The 22,390-nt window shown below is 36.5% G+C and overlaps 1 protein-coding gene across 1 annotated transcript; it reads left to right on the top strand.

The window, feature by feature from the left end:
- Positions 1–118: 118 nt before the first annotated feature.
- Positions 119–15,008, top strand: LOC121379030 (tRNA methyltransferase 10 homolog A-like). The gene is made up of 7 exons (XM_041507472.1): positions 119–446; positions 2,656–2,821; positions 4,328–4,399; positions 5,130–5,201; positions 9,380–9,526; positions 12,242–12,347; positions 14,624–15,008. Exons 1-7 carry the CDS (start codon positions 259–261, stop codon positions 14,956–14,958), a joined length of 1,086 nt encoding a protein of 361 aa, XP_041363406.1. The 5' UTR covers positions 119–258; the 3' UTR covers positions 14,959–15,008.
- Positions 15,009–22,390: the final 7,382 nt, after the last annotated feature.

Genomic DNA, 22,390 nt, shown 5'->3' with positions numbered 1-22,390 from the left:
CGTTTTTGATGTATTATTATGTAATGTGATACTTTTGGATTAAACTGTTGAACAATGTTGTAATAGCAGACGACATCTCGTTCACGCTTGCGTGAAATCTCGCAGTAACAAAGATGTCTGCGCCCATCGTCCAACGTGAATGAATGGATTTGTTTCGCTTGTCATTTCAGTAACAAAACATTACATTCAGTTTAAAATGTATTGAGCATTGTTAATATTTCAGGAGGAAAAGTTAAAATAATTTTTAATAAGTAGAGTATGGAAAGACAAGTAGAAAACGAAGAAAACCTTAATGTTAATGAGAAGGAAGAGAAAGGTGGTGACCACAATGAAAGAACTCAGGCAGACGTTCAGAAGGATTCTAGTCAAAATACTACCATATCAAAAAATCAGTTAAAAAGACAACGGAAACATGAACGGTGGCTGCAGATCAAAGCTCAGAAACGGTATTATTATTATAATAAATATCAGGCCCCTAGGAACGGGGGCAGGTGGGGGGTTGGAGTGGTGGGGGGTTTGGGCCCTACACTTGTGAGCCTTTTTTCTTCTTCTTTTTTTCACATATTAATGTTTGCCATTGTAAGCAAAATCTGATATAGAGTTTGTACCTGAGCCGTCAGTGCCCCCACCCCACTCCACGGTATAATATCCGCCCGGTCCCCTCCATTATTATTTTTAGTTGGGGTTGGGGTTGGGGTTAAGGTTAGGGTTAGGGATGGGGGGGACCGGGCGGATATTTTCCCCACTCCACTCCCAGTCGTTCCTGAGATTTGCTGAGATGGATCATAGTCATAACGGCCCCAGTACTAAACGGCCTTAACAATAATTGGTCAAAACGACCCTAAAAAAGTCAAAACGGCCAAAGTGAAAAAGGTCAAGACGGCCTTAGTTATAATACTTTAAAAATGTATTTCATCTACACAAGTGTCAAGAAAGATAACTGTGCAAAGACAGTTTTTATAGTACGGTCTCACTACACGGATATTATCTGCGTCTTATTTATGTTTGAATAAACAAAGAGTTTAAAATCTACATATGTGGTTAGTGTACTACCGGTAGTACATCTGTGTTAATATGTAGATTTTAAGTACAGGTAAGTTTTGGAGAAACATGAATAGTTATTATTATAACCATTCCAAACACATCTCCCGAGCCATTATACAAGAGATTGCACCAAGCAAACCCCAACCCTACCTCAAAGCCCATTGAGCTTATAATGAACTTATAATGAGCTGTTGTGTGTGTATATTATTTTCATTATTATTTAAGAATTGAATGTTATATTTCTGACGTTCATGCGATGATAAACACCAAAACAGTTTTACACACTGCCGTTCATACATAAATGTGTAGGCTAAAACAGTTTTGGTGTTTATTATCGCATGAACGTCAAAAATATAATGTTCAATTGTTATAATTATTTTCAAATACAAGGTCAATTGGTGGTCTTAATTATATTAGTAAATTGGGGGACAGGTCCGTTGTGGCCCCCGGGTGAGCAGCGCCACTAGGAACTCGTTCAGACGATACGCACTCACACAGAAAACCTAGATGGTCCACTAATCCTCCATCCCTTTCTGTGATTGAATTCAGTGTTGTTAAATAAAATGTTAATTGGTGGTCTTAATTACAATAGTATATTGCATTGTGTAGGCTAATAAATTGTTACCAGTGATTCCGTTGTTTTGGTTGTTTTTATATATATGTTTATATAGGCTATATTGATTACTAATTATTACTAATGGGAATTAATTTAATGTGATAGTACCTATTGGCCATTCTGACCATTTCTTTTGGCCGTTTTGACTTTTTCTTTGGCCGTTTTGACCATTTTCTTTGGCCGTTTTGACTTGCATGTTCAGGGCCGTTTCATCATGGGGCCGTTTTGACTGCATACTGCTGAAATTGCATAGGGCAAAATACATCCAGTTATCTGCCGTCTGCCAGTTTGCTTGTTTTTGGAATACTCTTCAAAACGGGCAGAAGTATTGTGACATAATTAATCTGACGTCATGATGAATGCGTTATACCTTAGCGCATGTCATGACGTTAGATTATGTCATATTAACCCACCCCTCTTCAAGAGTAATAATCTGGACTGTATAATACTATTCCATAATGCTAATCCATAAACAAGCAAAATGTCAGACATCAGAAAACTGCATGTATTTTGCCCTGTGCATTCACAGTGAAGTTGATATCAGTGACATTGTTACCGTCTCGTATGTGCAATCTGTGTCACTGTAATGTTTTTTTTTCTCACGATTTTAACAAACATAATAACATTAGCTAACTACTGTAAACTGTTGTCCATTTTAAAATATCTGCAAAATGGTACATCATGAAGCTGTCAAATGCCAGGTTTTTTCCGACAGGCAGGGTCTCCCGTGGATGAAGTGACATGCTTTACTTGCTCTAACACCTTTTTTGGATGGAATAGCCAATCTCCAAAACCCGGAATGTCCATTTCTGGATGATCAACACAATGTACTATATGATAAGTCAGTCTTAGCTAATAATAGCTTAAAAGTATTAGTCCTCATGGTTTTGAATAATTTTAAATATTATGATGTGTGTAAATATTCACGCCAAGATGGGTGTAAATTTTCCTATCAAAATATCACACTCGTGGCTCATGATATATATTTTGTTTAGAAAAGATGAAAAACTGAAGAAGAAGAAGAAGTTTGCCGAAGCACGAGAGAAAGGAGAATTAAGTGGACCAACACGGAAAAGCCTCAAGAAGAATTGCATGCAACATTCCAGCTGCAAGATTAAAGTCGCTCTCGATTGTTCCTTTGACAGTTATATGACACCAAAGGTTTAATATTTTATAAATGTTTTATGCGTTTATTTTGGTATGGAGACAGTTTTAGGTAGAACATTTAGAAGGGATGATTTTTTGTTTCAAGTCTTAGTGAATTTCATTTCTGATTTATCACAAATTTTGTTTCTTATTATCTAATCTTCAATTTCTTGTTGTCGGGGGAAACCCCATGGATCAGGTATCGTGATATGTATCTTATCATGGTCTATGTATTGTGATACGTATCATATCATGAGGTAGGTGTATCGTGACCCTTAGTATACAGGTATCAGGATCAGGACTGAGGTTTACATGTTCTAGCTTGTGTTCAATCCTGCTATGTCAAAAAGTGGTGAAGTAATGGATTTTGAAAAATAATCACGTTTTGTGTCTGTTATACATCTGGTAAACAATTTACATATTAAGCAATTATTCATTGATTTTAACTTATTTTCGTGCTTATATGCAATTAAGGTTCAAGCACGCTGTCCTGGGCACACCCCTGAGCTGTCTGGGCTGTCTACCCACTGAGTCATTAAAACTCACTCTGGGTGGGAGTCGGTACCGGGTTGCAAACTCAGTACCTATCAGCCTTATGACTGATGGCTTAACCATGACACCACCGATGCTGGTGAATTAATCTTTTTCTCAAGGTTAGTGTTATATTTCTCTGATATTTGGCTATATTATTTTGATGTTTATTTTTAAATACTATTTTCTACTACAATTCATACCTTAACTCATTTTATATCCTTGACTTTTACTTACTTCCTTTTGCCTTAGCAGGACAGAATCAAAATGTTTAAATGAATAATGCAAATTACCATGAATGGTAAATACTAGCTCCAGTAAAGTACAAAAGTGGGTATGGCACCTCAATTTCAACCAGATATTTCTCCAAACTATTTAGAATTGAAAAGTAAAGTTTGTTTTATTTAACGACGCCACTAGAGCACATTGATTTTTTATCTTATCATCGGCTATTGGACGTCAAACATATAGTGATTCTGACACTGTTTTTAGAGGAAACCCGCTGTCACCACATATGCTACTCTTTTACGACAGGCAGCAAGGGATCTTTTATTTGCGCTTCCCAAAGGCAGGATAGCACAAACCATGGCCTTTGTTGAACCAGTTATGGATCACTGGTCAGTACAAGTGGTTTACACCTACCCATTGAGCCTCATGGAGCACTCACTCAAGGTTTGGAGTTGGTATCTGGATTAAAAATCCCATGCCTCGACTGGGATTTGAACCCAGTACCTACCAGCCTGTAGACCGATGGCCTAACCACGATGCCACTGAGGCCGTTTTTTTTAGAATTGAGGGCTGATAGTTTGTACAACTCCTTTCTACTACCAGAAGTAATTTTGTGGAATTTTTAAAGTGAAAACTGAGGGATCCCCTAGGAAGATTTCTGAAAGTTAGGTTATTTTACATGTTAGGGTGTTTTGTTTGCAGCATATCTTTTGAGTAGCCTTATGATAAAATGTGTTTTTAAAATTTAAATTTTTGTTACAGGATGTTGTGCATCTTGTTCAGCAGATACAACACAGCTATTCAGCAAATCGTAGAGTTGAAAATCCTCTTCAGGTAAACTATTTTGTAAACATTAGCAATTGAGAAATACTGTTGAACCATTATTACATTCTGAATGATAATATGTAGAAATTGTGTCTGTTTCACTGAGCTGCCTATGTCAGTTTAATTAGTATTCATAAAGTTAGTTTTGTTTTGTTTAATGACACCATGAAAGCATATTGATTAATTAATCATTATATGCCCTTTCTCACTGATTTATTTGATGTATCTTTCATGGGATGGAATAGGAAAAACAAAAAGACAATGGGTTCGCTGAAGTAATTTGATCATACAGCCATGTTTGTTTACAAAACTTCAATACATGTCTGTATGACCTAAAAACAGTGATGTATGTATGGTTGAAATGGGTAGCGGGATGTAGCTCAGTGGTACAGTGCTCACTCAAAGTGTGATCGATCTAGGATCAGTTCCCGTCAGTGGGCCCATTGGGCTATTTCTTGTTCCAGCCAGTGCTCCACAACTGTTGTAACAAAGGCTGTGGTATGTACTATCCTTTCTGTGGGGTGGTGCATGTAAAAGATCCCTTGCTGCTAATCAAAAAGAGTAGCCTATGAAGTGGTGACAGTGGGTTTCCTCTCAATATCTGTGTGATCCTTAACCATATGTTCAACGCCATATAACTGTAAATAAAATGTGTTGAGTGCATTGTTAAATAAAACATTTCCTTCCTTCCTTTAAAAGAACTGAGAAACCAATCTTTATATTGTATGTTTTTTAACAGTTCTATGTGTGTGGTGTTGATGGAAAGACAAAACAGAGACTTGAAGATATTGGAGACTACAAAGGATGGGATGTAAGTATTTTGTGATGATGTCTTTAAAAAGTAATTTCTAGAACTTTATTGATGGTTAGAATAGTGTAAGTCTTTCTGTGTAAGGTGGTTAACTTTAAGTCACTGATTTTTTAGAAATAATACTTAATACATAGACCCAGTGATTTTCCGCGATCGCGGAAAACGGACGGAATTCACGGAATTCCCATTGTGAAATGGAATTACGATTTTCCGCGAAGTTAAAAATTTTTAATACCATTTTACTATTGCCACACACTGTAAAACTGACGATTGGCCCGTGTGCAGTACTATTTGCAAACCCGTAGTGTCGTATTTACCGGGACTACATTCAGCCAGACCGAGCGGAAAAGCGTCCGCTAGACTGGATTATGCGCTTCACAGTAAACCAAATGGCCACGTTGGAAACCAAATACTTCGCAAATGTTAACAAAAAGTTTGCTGGCTGAACTTGGGACTGGTTTACTGCTTAGTCTGTTGCGCCTGCGCAGACGAGACAGTTTTTTTTTTCAGGAGTAAGTTCAGCCAGCGTTTTGTCGCTAACGCTCATCTCGGAAGACTGATTTTTACGCTAAACATTAAACCAAATGACCACTTCGGGAACCAGTCAAAATATGTTTGCAAACGTTTAGTAAAAAACGGCTGGCTGAACATTGCATTGTTACTTTATTTCCGCTGTGTCATGCGCATACTTCACATTGCAGACGACGTTAGACTGTCAAAGCGGTGAAACAAATGTTTACGTTTTGTTGACATAAGCCCTGTTGAATAAAACAATGCTCTCAATTATGCTTTATGTAGTTGTTATAATTGTAACCTTTGCTCCGATTTTTCACTACTAATATGAAGGCCTACTTTAATTTAACAAAAAAATAGTGACGCGTGACGGCAGTCAATTTTCGGACCCTTGTTTTGGTTTCGTACAAAGTAAATAAAACGGACTGAACGGTAATTTGTTTTATATATAATATATTTGACAAAAGGTACTTTTTTTTTTTCCATCTTTTAAAACTTAAAGTGCTGTGCCAGACCATACACTAAAATTTCAAATTCCACAATTAAATGCTTTCTTAATTCATTGCAATAATATTTTACACGATATGTAAATCAATGATTACGAAAATGCCCCATAAAAGTATTAAAACATCACTCCCGTAGAACACTGCCGGAAACGACCGAGTAAAATTATCGGTAAAAACATTTGCCTGTAAATAGCCGTGACGTCACGAAGGGAACGCGCTTCACAGAAACCTACCACGAGATGACTTCCAGCGCAAGCGAAAGTGGGACCGACAGCGACTGCCAAGCTCATTGATCATGCGATTCTTCTTTCGATGATAAATAGTGTAGTAATGATGACTGGACTAATATTTGTGCAACACAACAAATAATGGCTTATCAGTTTGAACCTGGAACGTCTTCCGACGAACCACCAGCCTGACAGATGACGATGAAAATGGTCGTGGAGACAGCTTACCACTAATTTACAACTTTTATTCTTGTTTTGTTTTGTAGCTTTTCGTGTGAATTATTTTGCTACACTGTATGTTCTAAATACTTGTGATGTAGTAGAAAAGACGATAAATTCTACGAGTCAAGTGGACCCGATATCGGTAATTTTAAGAAATAAACAAAAACGACTTTTAGTCCGTCCCATCCCTCTATGAAGATGTTTTTTTTGGTAATAACAAAACAATACAATTTGTGCAGTTGTGAAAACAGTCTGCTCAGAAATAAATAACTTATTTTAATTTAAAAAAATAAACAAAAACGACTTTTAGTCCGTCCGTTTGTTTTGGAAATAACAAAACAATACAATTTGTGCAGTTGTGAAAACAGTCTGCTCAGAAATAAATAACTTATTTTAATTTTAAAAAATAAACAAAAACGACTTTTAGTCCGTCCCATCCATCTATGATGTTTTTTTGTGTGAATAATTTCAGTTTAGTTTGACATAAAAAAAAAAAGTAAATGTTTTTTGGAAATAACAAAACAATACAATTTTTCTGTGTGCAGTTGTGAAAACAGTCTGCTCAGAAATAAATAACTTATAGCACATTCCATAGTATGAAAAAAGGTTTTCTCTGTGGGAAGGTATAGTAAAATTAATTTAATGTATTTATAGTCTGTTTTACAGGGAACGCCTTTTTTCATACTATGGAATTTACAAGTCATTTATTTCTGAGCCGATTGTTTTCTAAGATGCATACAAAATTAGCTTCTTTTTTTCCCCTTCTTTTTTACAAAAAAACCCCTACATTTTTGTAGGATGGGACGGACTAGGCTATAGATACTTACTTGTCTGTACTTTATTGTTTTAATGTTCTCGAACTGTAAAGAAAAATCTCACAAATGAACGAGATGCAAACGACAACAAATCGGATCTCGATGATTGCACGAACTGTGCATGAGAAAACAAACTGACCGGAGTTGAAAGCATAACGCAATTTGGGACATTGACGATTTGCACCCCGAGGTCGTTTCGGTGTGGATGGCGTCGGCTTGTTGTCATTTGTTTTGTGTTGCAGAAATATTGTTGGTACGGCATCTTTTTGTAAAAGCCATAAAACATGGTATTCCCATATCTCGCTTAAGCCGACAAGCCAGTTCGGACGAATCGAAACTAAAGTGTCTGCTGTCGCAACGGTATCCGGCATTTTCTTCCTGTCCAGTACTTCCACGTTGTTTTAATCAAATTCACACACAGCTTTCTCACAGCAACATTACTAGGAAATGTGTGAAGACTAAATTTATCGGCTTTTGTATTGCTACAGCCGCCAACAACATGCCGTTTAACCATAATAAACACAAAAGAAGCAATGAACAATGTCGCTGACTATCGAAAGGAGTTCCCTTCGTGACGTTACGGATATCTTACGGAAATTCCCGAAATGAATTCAGCTGGTTCTGTTTTTCAGGGGAATATTTTTAAATGGAAAAAATACTGGTATATAAATTATTATTATTATTTTTTTTTAATTTTCTAATCATATTAAATAATATCTTGATTAATATAGCTTAATACATCATACATCTGGAACAGCACTTTAAGAAAATTAATATTTTGTCAAGAATTATGAAAAAGTAAACAGCGTTGTCTGCCTGTTATGTTAATTTGTCACAACTTATGTTATTTAAATTGTTAATTAGGCCTACATATTCATGATATTGTATTCTCAAACGGAAATGAAACGGAATTTACAAAAAAATGAAACGGAAAATAGCTTTTTTTGAAACGGAAAACCACTGGGTCTAAATACATATCTTGCTGTGCACTGATTGGGTCACAGATGCCATATAACCGTAAATAAAATGTGTTGAGTGCATCGTTATATAAAACATTTCTTTTTTGATTGGGTCATTTATTAGTTATTTATAGACGTGCTATAGAAGTGAAATATATAATCATATGTCATTATTGTTTCGGCTACTGTTACTTGGTGACCCTAGGATATCTTGGTTGATATATTTTTTCTGCTTTGGTGGAGGGTTGGGGGAAGGACACCTTAAACATTCAGAGCCAAATTTACAAAACCTGTTTTTATCTTGCACATATGTAACTACATACTTTTACGATGCTTAGGCCAAAAAACCAAACATTTCTGCTCAGCACATCAATACATGTATTTAAAAAAAATTCAAATTTCCAGAGATAGCTACAACAAATAATGCTTTGTTGCCCCAAATAATAATAATGTGATGCACCATGACATTTTTGTTCCAAATGAGGTCATTTGGGGGCATAGTTGAAGTCTTAAAAATTGTCTTTGCTCTATGGAAAATGTGAAGAAAAGCATTACAGGTACCAAGACAAATGAGGGTGAACCATAGCCAATGAGGAGGACATAAAACCCCCAAAATATACCAACCTTTTCTGTGCAATCCATGTTTTTAAAAATGTTCCCCTTCCCTTACCAAAAAAAAGAACTGCCAAAAAAACAAAACACATTGCCACATTAATTCTGGAACTTTGGTGTAACCAGAGACCTATTATATATATTTTTGGGGAGCCTTAAACATGTATCTTTTAGAAAAACAGACTTCGTAAATTTGGCTCAGTCTTTGTTATTCATTTTATCATCCAAGTGTTTTTTTTTACAAGCTCAGTATGTAGAGACGATTTGTGCTGTGTTGAGACAATTTGCATGTGATGAATATTTAAGTGTATTATGTGTTTGCAGGTGTACATGGAAGACAAAAACTATATTGATGCGTTTGACAAAGAGAGAATTGTATACCTGTCCAGCGAATCTCCGAACATTTTGAAAACACTGGATGAGGATAAGGTTTACATCATTGGAGGACTTGTTGATCATAATCATCATAAGGTAATTACCTATAGTCCTTCCCACAGGGAACGCCTTTTTTCATACTATGAAATTTACTACAAGTTATTCATTTCTAAATTGATTAATTTTGAAATTACACACAGAAATAGTAAAACATTTTGTGATTTACAAAACACACTTATTTTTCTTCTTACGTCAAACTAAACTGAAATTATTTACAAAAAAATATTTGTGTAGGATGGGATGGACTATAAATATTAAAATGTTTATACAGAGAAATCTCTAAAAACTGTAAACCAGAATTCCCTCAAAATCAGATGTTTTACAGGGTTCCTTTTTAAATATCAGTACAAAACAAAACCTACCTAAAACAGATATCCTTTGTAACTAGACTTTTTAGTTGATCACATGAGTGTTTCACTGTACGACAGTTGTAGTGTATTGGATATGGCAAATAGCACATATGTTTTTGTAGGGCTAACACTGGAAAGAATTTAGTCCTTACATTTTCGTCCTGGGAGGGGAAGTGCCTCCCCACCTCTGGTTCCTACAGACTGTACTAGGACTACTACTACTACCTCTACCACTACCACTACCACTACCACTACTACTACTGCCAACAATAATAAACGGTGCATCTAATTGCTAATAACAATAGGTTAGCCACTAGTACCCGGTGACGAATAGCAAATTTAGGCTAATTGCGGTTTATATATAAAATTTACTATTTCAAACACTAGTATAGTCAACATGGTCAGTGATGGACTATCATTGTCGTCTTATTCCGATTCATGAGTGCTCCGCAAGGCTCAATGGGTAGGTGTAAACCACTTGCACCGACCAGTGATCCATAACTGGTTCAACAAAGGCCATGGTTTGTGCTATCCTGCCTGTGGGAAGCGCAAATAAAAGATCCCTTGCTGCCTGTCGTAAAAAGAGTAGCCTATGTGGCGACAGCGGGTTTCCTCTAAAAACAGTGTCAGAATGACCATATATTTGACGTCCAATAGCCGATAATAAGATAAAAAATCAATGTGCTCTAGCGGCGTCGTTAAATAAAACAAACTAAAACAAACTAAACTATTTCGATTCAAGTATCATGATTGCTGCAGCAGCACTTCCTCAACAGAAGCACCCATGTTGGTAAAGTAACTTCCTGTTCCAAACTCATTCCTTTCACTGTCCAGGACAGAACAGTTGGAACATGCCCAGGAGAGGTGAAAGGAACACACCCCAAGTCTGTGTGCACTCTGGGAAATTTGTCGTGAAATAGGCATTTCTGTGCTTCGAGCGACATCTACCGGTGACATCAGAATACTAACTTTCAAAATTATTTCAAATAATTGGGTCACGGGGATTCCCATGGTATTTATCGATATAAAACCTGCTTTTTCACTCTATTTTATAAAAACGTGATCTAAGTGTGTTACAGTTTTGTAGATTAACCAAAATTAGAATTAATTTTCGTGGGCTGAAACTAGGGCGTGCGACTTTAAAAGCTAGTTAATTTAAACAACATATTGTTGGCCAAATACTAAATGATGTAGGTACTTCTAAAACTAAAACAATTAACAGATTGCCACTTTGGCTATGGGTTGGGTGAGCACTGTTTATTGTATGACTTTTCCTTTTAAAATAGAACTGAATGTATGTTTTTAATACATATATTTATTACCCCAGCAAGCACTCATAATGGGGAAAATAAAAATCATAATTTCTCACTGAGAAGTTATCACGCATTGGTCAAATGAACAATACTATTGGATGATGTGACTCTTACAAACCAATTACCTTGTCGGTACTAAATATGACGTCATCATGATTTGGCAAACACACACAATGATGTCATGTAGCTTAAAGAGTTTGCGTTTACGGCTGTCTTTTTTTGGTGTTAAATTTATAACAAAATGTAATTTTAATACAATTCATTATAGATTTTGTACCAGAATAAAGATAACTTTTGTTTTTGAAAATAATCTATGAATGTGATTAAATTACAAAGTTATAACAATACTCACAACAGTGCGTAAAGTGGTTTATATTGTTTCTATACATGTATGTGCTATAGGTGTGTCGAAAATAAAGGCTTTTAGAGAAAAAAAAAGCTGAGGTAATAAATAGAATAACAAACTCGGCACCAGTTATTATCAAGTTTATGTCCCTCATGAAATAATTTTCATTTGTCACTCGCTAAAGCTTGTGACAACTGAAAATTATTTCGCTCAGGACATAAATAACTGGTAACTTGTTTATTATCCTCCATTTAACATTACTGCCAACTTTTATTATAATTTTTTTGAGTGAATAGTAAATTGTAATTTTTATGCTCCTAAAAATTAAATTATGCCTTAGTTGAGGAAGTCATTGTTATTCGTATAGCAAATAAATACTCTGAATACATGTATTATTAGTACCCTATTGGTTTCACCTTTGTCCTTCTGTCTGTTCATCTGTGTGTTCCACATATAGGTTTCCAGCCTGTTTGTTTCAATACCTCAAGATATTGAGCTGAAATTTTATATGTTGCTTAATCATATACTGTTAAAGATCATGGTTTACTTTCGTGATGATTTACCCATGTGACGATTTACCCACTTTTCACAGAGTTATGGCCCTTGAACTTTGGCGATTGGAAATTTGTTGGGCTCGGTAGGGGGCATGTATTGCTTTAGCAGTACTCTTAGGAATGTCTTTTCTGCTGTGTGTATAATGCTTTGTAATTTTCCAATAACATTATTTATTGCTGTCTTGCAGGGTCTGTGTCACCAATTAGCGGAAGAGAAAGGAGTGGGCCACGCCCAGCTTCCAATAGGAGAGTACATTGAGATGAAGTCTCGTAAAGTGCTCACCATCAACCACGGTTTGTCTTTAGGTTTACGTGAAAATCAGTATGATACAGGGTGACATCTAATTCAGTTGGTAGGTTGCTAGTCTGCGGTGCTTGGATCATAGGATTGAACCCCCTCGGTGGACCCATCCTTTAATTGGATTTTTTCTTATTCCAACTAGTGCCATTCAATTGGTATATCAGAGGCTGTGGTATGTGTTGTCCTGTCTGTTGGAATGTTTATATAAAAGATACCTCGCTACTAATGAAGCGGTATAGTAGACTAATTCTCTGATTGAAATTTTTCTTATCCCAACCAGTGCTCCACAATTGGTATATGAGAGGCTGTGGTATGTGTTGTCCTGTCTGTTGAAATGTTCATATAAAAGATCCATTGCTATTAATGAAAAGGTATAATAGACCCATGCTCTGATTGAAATTTTTCTTGTCCCAATCAGTGCTCTATAATTGGTAATATCAGAGGCTGTGGTAAGTGTTGTCCTGTCTGTTGGAATATTTATATAAAAGATACCTTGCTACTAATGAAACGGTATAGTAGACTCATTCTCTGATTGAATTTTTTTTTATCCCAACCAGTGCTCCACAATTGGTATATGAGAGGCTGTAGTATGTGTTGTCCTCTCTGTTGGAATGTTTATATAAAAGATACCTTGCTACTAATGAAACGGTATAGTAGACTCATTCTCTGATTGAAATTTTTCTTATCCCAACCAGTGCTCCACAATTGGTATATGAGAGGCTGTGGTATGTGTTGTTCTGTCTGTTGAAACGTTCATATAAAAGATACCTTGCTACTAATGAAAAGGTATAGTGAACCCATTCTCTGATTGAAATTTTTTCTTGTCCCAACCAGTGCTCCACAGTTGGTATATGAGAGGCTGTGGTAAGTGTTGTTCTGTCTGTTGAAACGTTCACATAAAAGATCCATTGCTACTAATGAAAAGGTATAGCAGGTTTTTTGTGCACATAACTTGTCAGAATTACCAAATGTTTGACCTCCAATATCTGATCATTAATCAGTGTGCTCTAGTGGTGTCATTAAAAAAAAGAGAAGAAACTTTATTTTCATTATGATAATGTTATGTTTTACTATTATTTTTTGTAAAATTTATTTATTACTTTTTATTATTATTATTTTTTTTTTACACAATTCTTTACGCTGTTGAATTTTTATATTGATATTGCTCCTCACAATATTTTAGCCTTTACCATACTTTGACACCCAATAGCCAATGTATTTTTTGTGCTGGGGTGTTGTTAAACATTCATTCATTCATTACTATTATTTTTTGTTATCTATTTTTAATTATCTATTTAATAACAGTTTACTGGTCATTTATACATTTAAGAATCATTAATTGGGCCTAACTCAAGTAACAACTAAACTCAAAACACCCATAATACACATATTTACTATAGTTAATTAAACACCAAAGCTGCCAATGGAACTTTAATTGCTTAATTGATATTTGTCAACAGGACACAAGTTACCTGTAACAATAATTATATGTAACTCTGACAGCAAACTAGAATATAAGATACTGTGGTAGTTTCTACTGTGATATTTAGAACAGTTAACAATATTGGTCTGATTGTCCAGTTAAAATGTAAACAGTTTACATTAAATGAACACAATGGGTCTACAGTATTCATTTTAGGTTCAGTTCGGTTAGAGGGTTTCTAGTTTAGAAGGCCAAGTTGTGGTCTTAAAAGATGGGTAATCTATGGGTCAGTGAAAAATTTACTGGTTTGAGGGAATTCTGGTTTAGAGAGGGTCCAGTTTTTAGGGGTTGCATTGTATTTTGATACTTTCACTTTGTGCCTCAGTGTCTTGTGACTGGTATATCATAGTCCGTGGTATGAGCTGTTCTGTCTGTGGGAAAGTGCATATAAAAGATCCCTTGCTGCATTAAAAAAAATGTAGCGGGTTTCCTCTAATGACTATATGTCAAAATCACCAAATGTTTAACATCCAATAGCTGATGATTAATGGATCAATGTGTTTTAGTGGTGTCATTAAACAAATCAAAACTTTTAAACTCCTCATTGCCTCATGACTGGTATATCATAGTCCGTGGTACGATCTGTTCTGTCTGCGGAAAAGTGCATATAAAAGATTCTTTGACTAATTAATGGAAAAATGGAGCAGGTTTTTACTTTTCCAAATGTTTGACATCCAATAGCAGATGATTAATAAGGCTATGTCTTTCAGTAGTGTTGTTAAACAAAACAAACTGTTTAACTTTGTTTTTATCAATGTCTGGACCCTTATTTTTGTTTTGTTTCAGTGTTTGAAATTTTGCTGAAGTATACTGAAACAGGAGACTGGCAGTCTGCGTTCTATCATGTTCTACCTCAGAGGAAAGGATTCTCTGTGCGTGAAAAAGACCCTTCTCAAAACAGTGAAGTGCCACATGGTGACACTGACGCAAAATCTGATGTGACTGACAGTGTTGACAGCTGTGATAACAAGCAAACTGCTGACGTAAGGGAGACAACTTCAAATGGTGGCGGCACTAAAGCAGTTAATTCCTTTGAATGTATCAAAACCATTGAAAGTTCGCCAGAAAACAGAAATGTTGATTTGTCTTTAGACAGTAAAAAAATTTTTCAACAAGGTTGAGTCTGACCAAGAAAAAGTTACCTAATAATAAAGTATTTTTGAATAAACTACATTATATTTTTTTTTATTATTTCTGTGGCCACTGCATATTATGTGTTATTTCGTTTAACTTTATTTTCATTTTTTATATTCAATTAGATTTCAAACATGCTGTCTTGAGAGCACATACCCCAGCTATATGGGATGTCTATATGATATGGATTAATGGTTTGTGGTTAGTGAGAGAGAAATTGGTGTTGTGGACATTCACCTCCATAATGACCTGTTAAAGCATTATTTTGAAGGTTAAAAATATTGTTTTGTTTAACGACATCACTAGAGCACATTGATATATTAAGCATCAGTTATTGGATGTCATACATCTTTCCATTAGCAGCAATCGATCTTTTATATGCACTTTCCTATAGGGTGTATACTACCAAATCAAATCCCATAGACGACAATAGTAACATATGTGGCTAAAACTCCTACCTGCAACGTATCAACCGACATAAACGCCACGGATATAAATACTACCACCCCTCACACTTAAAGTGAATCAGAAAAAATTGGGGGTCAAGCTGCTCGTTTCTGAGATAACGGATAGCGTCTATGACTACCCTAGTTCCGCACAAAATTCGAGTACTTTTTTTTACAGGTACCCCACGCATGTTTCAAGCACAAGGCTACTTGACACATTGGTACTAGATGAAATAAAATTGCATATTTGTTTTACCCAGATGAAACTATTATTTTTTACAACCAACACACTCACATTTATAACCAATCACAGGACTTGTGGTGTTCACTTCTCTATCAAAAGTTCGGTGCACCTCGAACTTTGACCCAGCCGGAAGTTATTTGGTTTGGTACTACCTATAGACAGAACAGCACATACCACTGCCTTTGATATACCAGTTGTGGTGCACTGATTAGGATATGAAAAAAAAAATCAGTGAATGTGTCCACTGAAGTGGTTTGATCTTATGATTCAAGTACCTCCGGCTAGTATTCTAATGACTCAGCTAGATCCCGACCTATTTAGAAAACGTAACTACTATACCAATCTAATTAAAATTAGCTCCACTATTACATGTAGATCTAACAGCAGGCCGTTGGAGCTCATGTCCAGTTGACCTTTCATTCGACCAATCAAAACCTTACTTGCAAAATCATGCCAGTGATTTGAAAATAATTTGAAAACATTCGGGATTATGCCGAGGGTATACGAGATGATTCGGGTGAATTACGAAGTATACCGGAAACTAATTTCAATGTAAAATTTTATATAAAATGTGTTTCAAGACGAAAAAAAACAACCTGTGATGGTATAGCCATAAAATCTGTTTATACTAGTATACAATCCAGAGGTCATTACTGCACTTTTCCCCCTGTGTTTTAATGTTGAAATAGACCAACAAGTTTGCCTATTGCATAATTAGTCTCGCCTGATATTTTTAGAATTTGTATGCTTCCGAATAACCTATAAAAGGTGAAGTGTAATTGGTCGATATTTAAATTGTTATTTATAAATGAAATGTCACCTGGACATGGGAGTCCACACAATGCTGTTAGATCTACTGGTAGCTCAGTGGTACAGTGCTCGCTTGATGCGCGATCAATCTAAGATTGATTCCCGTCAGTGGGCCCATTGAGCTATTTCTCGTTCCAGCCAGTGCTCCACAACTGGTGTAACAAAGGCTGTAGTATGTACTATCCTGTGTCGGGTTTTCTGTCAATAACTGTGGTCCATAACCATATTATGTACATGCCATATAACCATAAATAAAATGTGTTTAGTGCATCGTTAAATAAAACATTTCCTTCCTTCCTTACTGACCGGCCTCGGTGGCGTCGTGGTTAGGCCATCGGTCTACAGGCTGGTAGGTAATGGGTTCGGATCCCAGTCGAGGCATGCGATTTTTAATCCAGATACCGACTCCAAACCCTTGGTGAGTGCTCCGCAAGGCTCAATGGTTAGGTGTAAACCACTTGCACCGACTAGTGATCCATAACTGATTTAACAAAGGCCATGGTTTGTGCTATCCTGCCTGTGGGAAGTGCAAATAAAAGATCCCTTGCTGCTAATCAGAAAGAGTAGCCCATGTAGTGGTGACAGCGGGTTTCCTCTCAAAATCTGTGTGGTCCTTAACCATATGTCTGACGCCATATAACTGTAAATAAAATGTGTTGAGTGCATCGTTAAATAAAACATTTCTTTCTTTCTTTTTCCTTCCTTGCCACTGAAATCAGTTGTATATTTTTTATTCCGTGTAAGACGTCAAATGTTAAAGGTAATGTTACATTTATAACAATGGTGAAATATGTTTAATTGTTTTTGTTTATATGATTGCCATTTCATGTCTGTTGAGGTTTTGCAATGAAGTATGGAAACTGAACTGCTGTTAGCTTGTATTACTATTTGCAAAACCAAGTAAGTATGTGAAACCATCACAAAACTAGAAGCTGGCAACTCCATTGACCAAGCCATGTTTCTAACCCCCACCCCCCACCCCCCTCCGGAAATGTAGTTTTTTTTGCAAGAGTTATTAGTAATTAAACAACAATTTTGTCATTACAATTAAACAGTCCTTAACGGCAAGAATGCATAGCATTCATGTTTTAAATGGCTCAACAAAATATTGCTTGACAAAATGTGAACACTTAATTTATAAAGTAGTTTGTTAAAACAACTACTGTTCATGATATGGATATGTAGCAATCAATTGTTCTAGCTTTTTAAAAAGGTTAAACTTTGTATCGTTTAACGACACCACTAGAGTCCATTGATTTTTTTATATATTTTTTATTATTATTATATTTTTTTTATTCCACTGCCCCCTTTCCTTTCTCTCCTTTGAATTCCATCTCATTTCTTCCTGATCTGGCAGCTCCTATCTTTCAACTTCTTTCGCTGTACACCTTCACATCCCAGTCCTGGTCTCTCCAACCGTGACAGGTGCTTGTCTCTTGTGGCTATCTGTGCCACACACCTGTACTCCATCAGCTTTTTAGCTGGCACAGTCTGACCACTTCGGGGAATGTTCAGTAGTTACTTCTGGCACTTAAGAGGCACTTGTAACCACCTATGCACCCTTACTACCGGAGGTCATTAGTTAGTGCCGTGGATCAGACCAGCTTTATTAGTGGCAGAGGACGAGGATGCCAGGTGGGTGCAGGGAAATACACAGACTCTGCATCCGTGGAGGATGTTGAGACAGGTAGGCGATAGTGTGGACAGATCAGAAGACGGTCGGAAGAAATTGACAGAAAGGGTCGAAACAGATTGAAATTGAAAAGTTTGCTTTAATATATATTAAGGTATAATGTCTGCCCCTGTATTATTTTTAGTTAGGGTTAAGGTTGGGTTAGGGTTAAGGGAGGAGGGGGGGGGGGGACCGGGCGGATATTTTCCCCGGGATTTGAACCACTGTCGTCAGCTTGATTGTCCAGAAGCTTATCCACTAGACAACAGAGCTCACTAAGTCCACTGAGTCCATTGATTTATGGTAGTTCTGACACAGCTTCAGAGGAAACCTACTACATTTTTTTCCATTAACAGCAAGGGACCCTTTATATGCCCTTTCCTGCAGACAGGACAGCACATACCATGGTCTTTGATATACAAATCATGAGGCATGAGAATGGGTCCACTCATGGGGTTTAATCCCATGATCAAAGCACCTGAAGCGAACACTACCCCCCCCCCCCCCCCACACACACACACACCCTTCCCGCTGTTTAAAAGGTTTACAAAATGTCTAATGAATATGTTTAATGAATATGTAAACGATTTTAACAATGTAAAATATCTTTGAACGACAACATTTTTAGGTGTATTTTAAGGTGTGTAGTATAAGGGTTATTTTTTTTTTTTAATTCTAACAGCTGTAATAAATTCATACTAAAGATTGAATCTAATAAATGGTAATAGATCAGGAAATTATCGTGTTGGGGAGCCTGAATTCACGGACACACTATATATTAGAATATGTATTTACAGTCACGCACACTACGCCTATGCACGCACACGCACACGCACTCGCACATCGATGTTTCAAGTTTTCTTTCATATAGACTGCCATGAGCAGACTGCTATGAACACGACGCCATGTATGGAAGTGTTATTGTATAGGTGTGAAGGTAGAAACAGTATTTTGCTCGACCATCGGATAAAACCAGCAACATATAGAGTGTCGAAACGGTAACATATGGAGGCTGGTCGTTTGGTTCGTCTTGATTTGTAATGCTTATCGGATATCTATATACAATATTTTCACGCATCCGACCGAAACAGATTGCCAGGGGCGGAGATGGGTTAATGAGTGGTGAACCCGTTCCACAGGCGCGTGGAATCGACATCTGTAGTGAGGGAGGGAGGGGGGGGGGGGGAGGGACACAAGCCAGATTTATTAATATAGAGTATGAAAAAACAGGAGAAAAAAAACCATCGTACATTTTCGTCAACAAGTGTGTGCGTGTTTGTGTGTGTATGCGTTTGGGGTGAGGGGGGCACATAGGCGTTCCCCAGGTTCCTACAGACTTCTTCCATCCAGTACTATAGTCCATCCCATCCTACAAAAATAGTTTTGGTAAATAATTTCAGTTTTGTTTGACATAAGACGAAAAGTAAAAATGTTTTGAAAAAAAACCTTCCCCCAAAAACCCAAAACCAAAACAAAACAAACCTATTTTTATGTACAATTTAGAAAACAATCGTCTCAGAAATAAATAACTTATAGTAAATTCTATAGTATGAAAAAAATGCGTTCTCTGAAGGAAATGATTATAACTAAACATCCAAACATCCAGAAATTTCATCCAGGATCCAGACGCCTGTAGTGCAAACGTTACATTGAATTTTATACATCATATAATTCATGTATGCGTTACAGGTATCTCCCAAATAATTCAGTAATCATTTGAAGATTTTATACACAGCAACAATTGTTTTAATAACTCATAGTCCTCGGAAGATGCTAACAATTGGAGGTGCCAGTAATATGTTAATTCGACTTCCAGAAAGGGTGGGGATGGGAAACAATGTATTATTTGCCCCTTGTCCACCTCCGTCTTCCGACATCTGTGATACTTGGAGGATATTTCATGTTTTTTGTCAAATATGATTTATATCTCATCGAGTGAAGTTTGCAATCATATCTTAAGAGTAGCGCTTGCGCAACGAGTGTGATATGATTGCAAACTTCACGAGACACCCAACTTAGGGTGACACCCAACAACAGCTACTATCGGCATACTAAGTTCAAAACTATACGTAGCTCTACATGTAGCTCCCCTTTATAATTCGGCGAACCGTTCAAAAATACATCCAATTCCTTCATAGAAACTGCACAACCTTTACTTTTGATTTAATCCTACGGGACATTCAAAATTCCATAGCACCAAAACTACCCACCCGCCAGCTACCGACTCCGGTCGGGCTGCTGCTGTTCTCTATGCACCGTGGGCCCATTGGGCTATTTCTCGTTCCAGACTGTATCAAAATCCGTGGTATGACATGAAGTGGCGACAGCGAGTTTCCTCTCTCAATATCTGTGTGGTCCTGTGTCTGACGCCATATAACCATAAATACAATGTGTTGAGTGCGTCGTTAAATAAAACATTTCTTTCTTTCTTTCCGTATGCACCTGCCAGTGTGGGCGGTCCCCTCTACCACCCACCCCAACCATTTTCCTGTCCTGGACAGAGGAGCCGGCCAACAGCTTGCTCTGAATGGGCACGTAAAACCCTGTGACCATGACCACGGCCCCATAACTACTAAATTAAATGTTCTTTCCTTTCACCAATCCAGAAGCAACCATATTTTCAGGTGGGGCGGGACGTAGCTCAGTGGTAAAGCTCTCGCTTGATGCACGGTCGGTTTGGGGTCGATCCCCGTCGGTGGACCCATTGAGCTATTTCTTTTTCCAGCCAGTGTACCACGACTGGTATATCAAAGGCTGTGGTATGTGCTATCCTGCCTGTTGGATGGTACATATAAAAGACTCTTGCTACTGATGGACAAATATTGCAGGTTTCCTAACACTATATGTAAAAATTACTAAATGTTTGACATCCATTAGCCGATGATTAATAAATCAATGTGCTCTAGTGGTGTCGTTAAACAAAACAAACTGTCTTTTCAGGTATACAAATACCATATGATTTACAATATGAGAAAAAAGAGAACAAACACTTTTTATAATTTTTTCCACATTGTTTTATGAGTATGTTACAAATGCTAAGGCCACACACTATCACAAATTAGTACAAAACAAAATCAGTAATAGTAACATAAACAAAGTAACTGACAAAACAACTATTGTTTCTATTTCTAAAATACAAACTAGTATCTTAATATTGCACCAAATAGATTATATAAAAATATTTCTACAGGTCAATATTATTTATGGTTAAAATAAGTAATTGTTTTATTGCTATTTTATAATATAAAAAATTATTAAAAACAGTCTTCTTTCTTCTTAAGAAAAATATAATTATTTATAACTTACATTTAAAAAAAAAAAAGGAAATAAAGAGGAAGTAATATAAGATCAGGGCCGTAGCTAGCGGGGGGGGGGGGGGGGGAAGAGAAAAAAAATCCGGAAAAAATTATAGAAACTTAAAGAAAATTCTCTTCTTAACCGTTTAAAAAGTTTTAAACTATTAACTATTCAGTTGCCCCCCTCCCCCCCCCCAACAAAAAATCCTAGCTACGGCCCTGAAGATATATAAAAATAATAAAAGAATAATGGAAAAATTCACTTTTGTTTTCAGAAAAATTACAAATACATGTATATGAAATGTTTGAAACATGAAGTAAAACTCATAGGTATACAACTGTACAACTATTAGAATAAAATTAATATATACAATGTATGTACAGTAATGCAACTACACAAATGACCCTTCTTGATCATTGACAACACTGTATCACAGAACGCTATATATAAAGCACATGAAAATAATACTGCATTTGACACGACATTTGAGCAAGGTATTTGCGACACAATCGACTAATATTTGATATAAATTGCAATGAATGGCGATCGGGGAAGCAGCTGTTAATGTAAAGAACCTAATCACAACCTACCTCATGAATATTAAGTGATGTGCGCCATTCACAGGCGCTGTACATAGTTAATCCCACAGCCATGTTTCAGTTTTATTATTATTTATAATACTTCGGCCAGTTCTCCACTATTTATGCCTTGTTTTAATATACCAATAAATAAATAAATAAATGCTTTGATGGTATGCACTACATTGTGAACTCCCCTGCGCGTGCTGTAACCTCATCGTGGTGCAGGGGTGTAACATTCTCTTTGAGAATGGCCAATACAGCACAAATTGAAGTTTACAGTAAAATTCGGTGTCCGTAAAATTCTGTGATATTTGTATTTGTATTTTTGCACAGTTCTTTACACTGTTTTTGTTTAAACCTTGAATTTTT

Source organism: Gigantopelta aegis, chromosome 8 (genome assembly GCF_016097555.1).
Source record: "Gigantopelta aegis isolate Gae_Host chromosome 8, Gae_host_genome, whole genome shotgun sequence".
Taxonomy (NCBI): Eukaryota; Metazoa; Mollusca; class Gastropoda; order Neomphalida; family Peltospiridae; genus Gigantopelta; species Gigantopelta aegis.
Note: the sequence above shows the minus strand (reverse complement) of the source record. Positions and strands in the feature narration are given on the sequence as shown.

Bases quoted from the DNA above. Each gene is read 5' to 3' on its own strand.
- LOC121379030 (XM_041507472.1), top strand. From the start codon at position 259: ATGGAAAGACAAGTAGAAAACGAAGAAAACCTTAATGTTAATGAGAAG. The intron at 4,400-5,129 runs GTAAACTATTTT...GTTTTTTAACAG, and splicing joins GAGTTGAAAATCCTCTTCAG to TTCTATGTGTGTGGTGTTGA. The intron at 9,527-12,241 runs GTAATTACCTAT...GCTGTCTTGCAG, and splicing joins TTGATCATAATCATCATAAG to GGTCTGTGTCACCAATTAGC.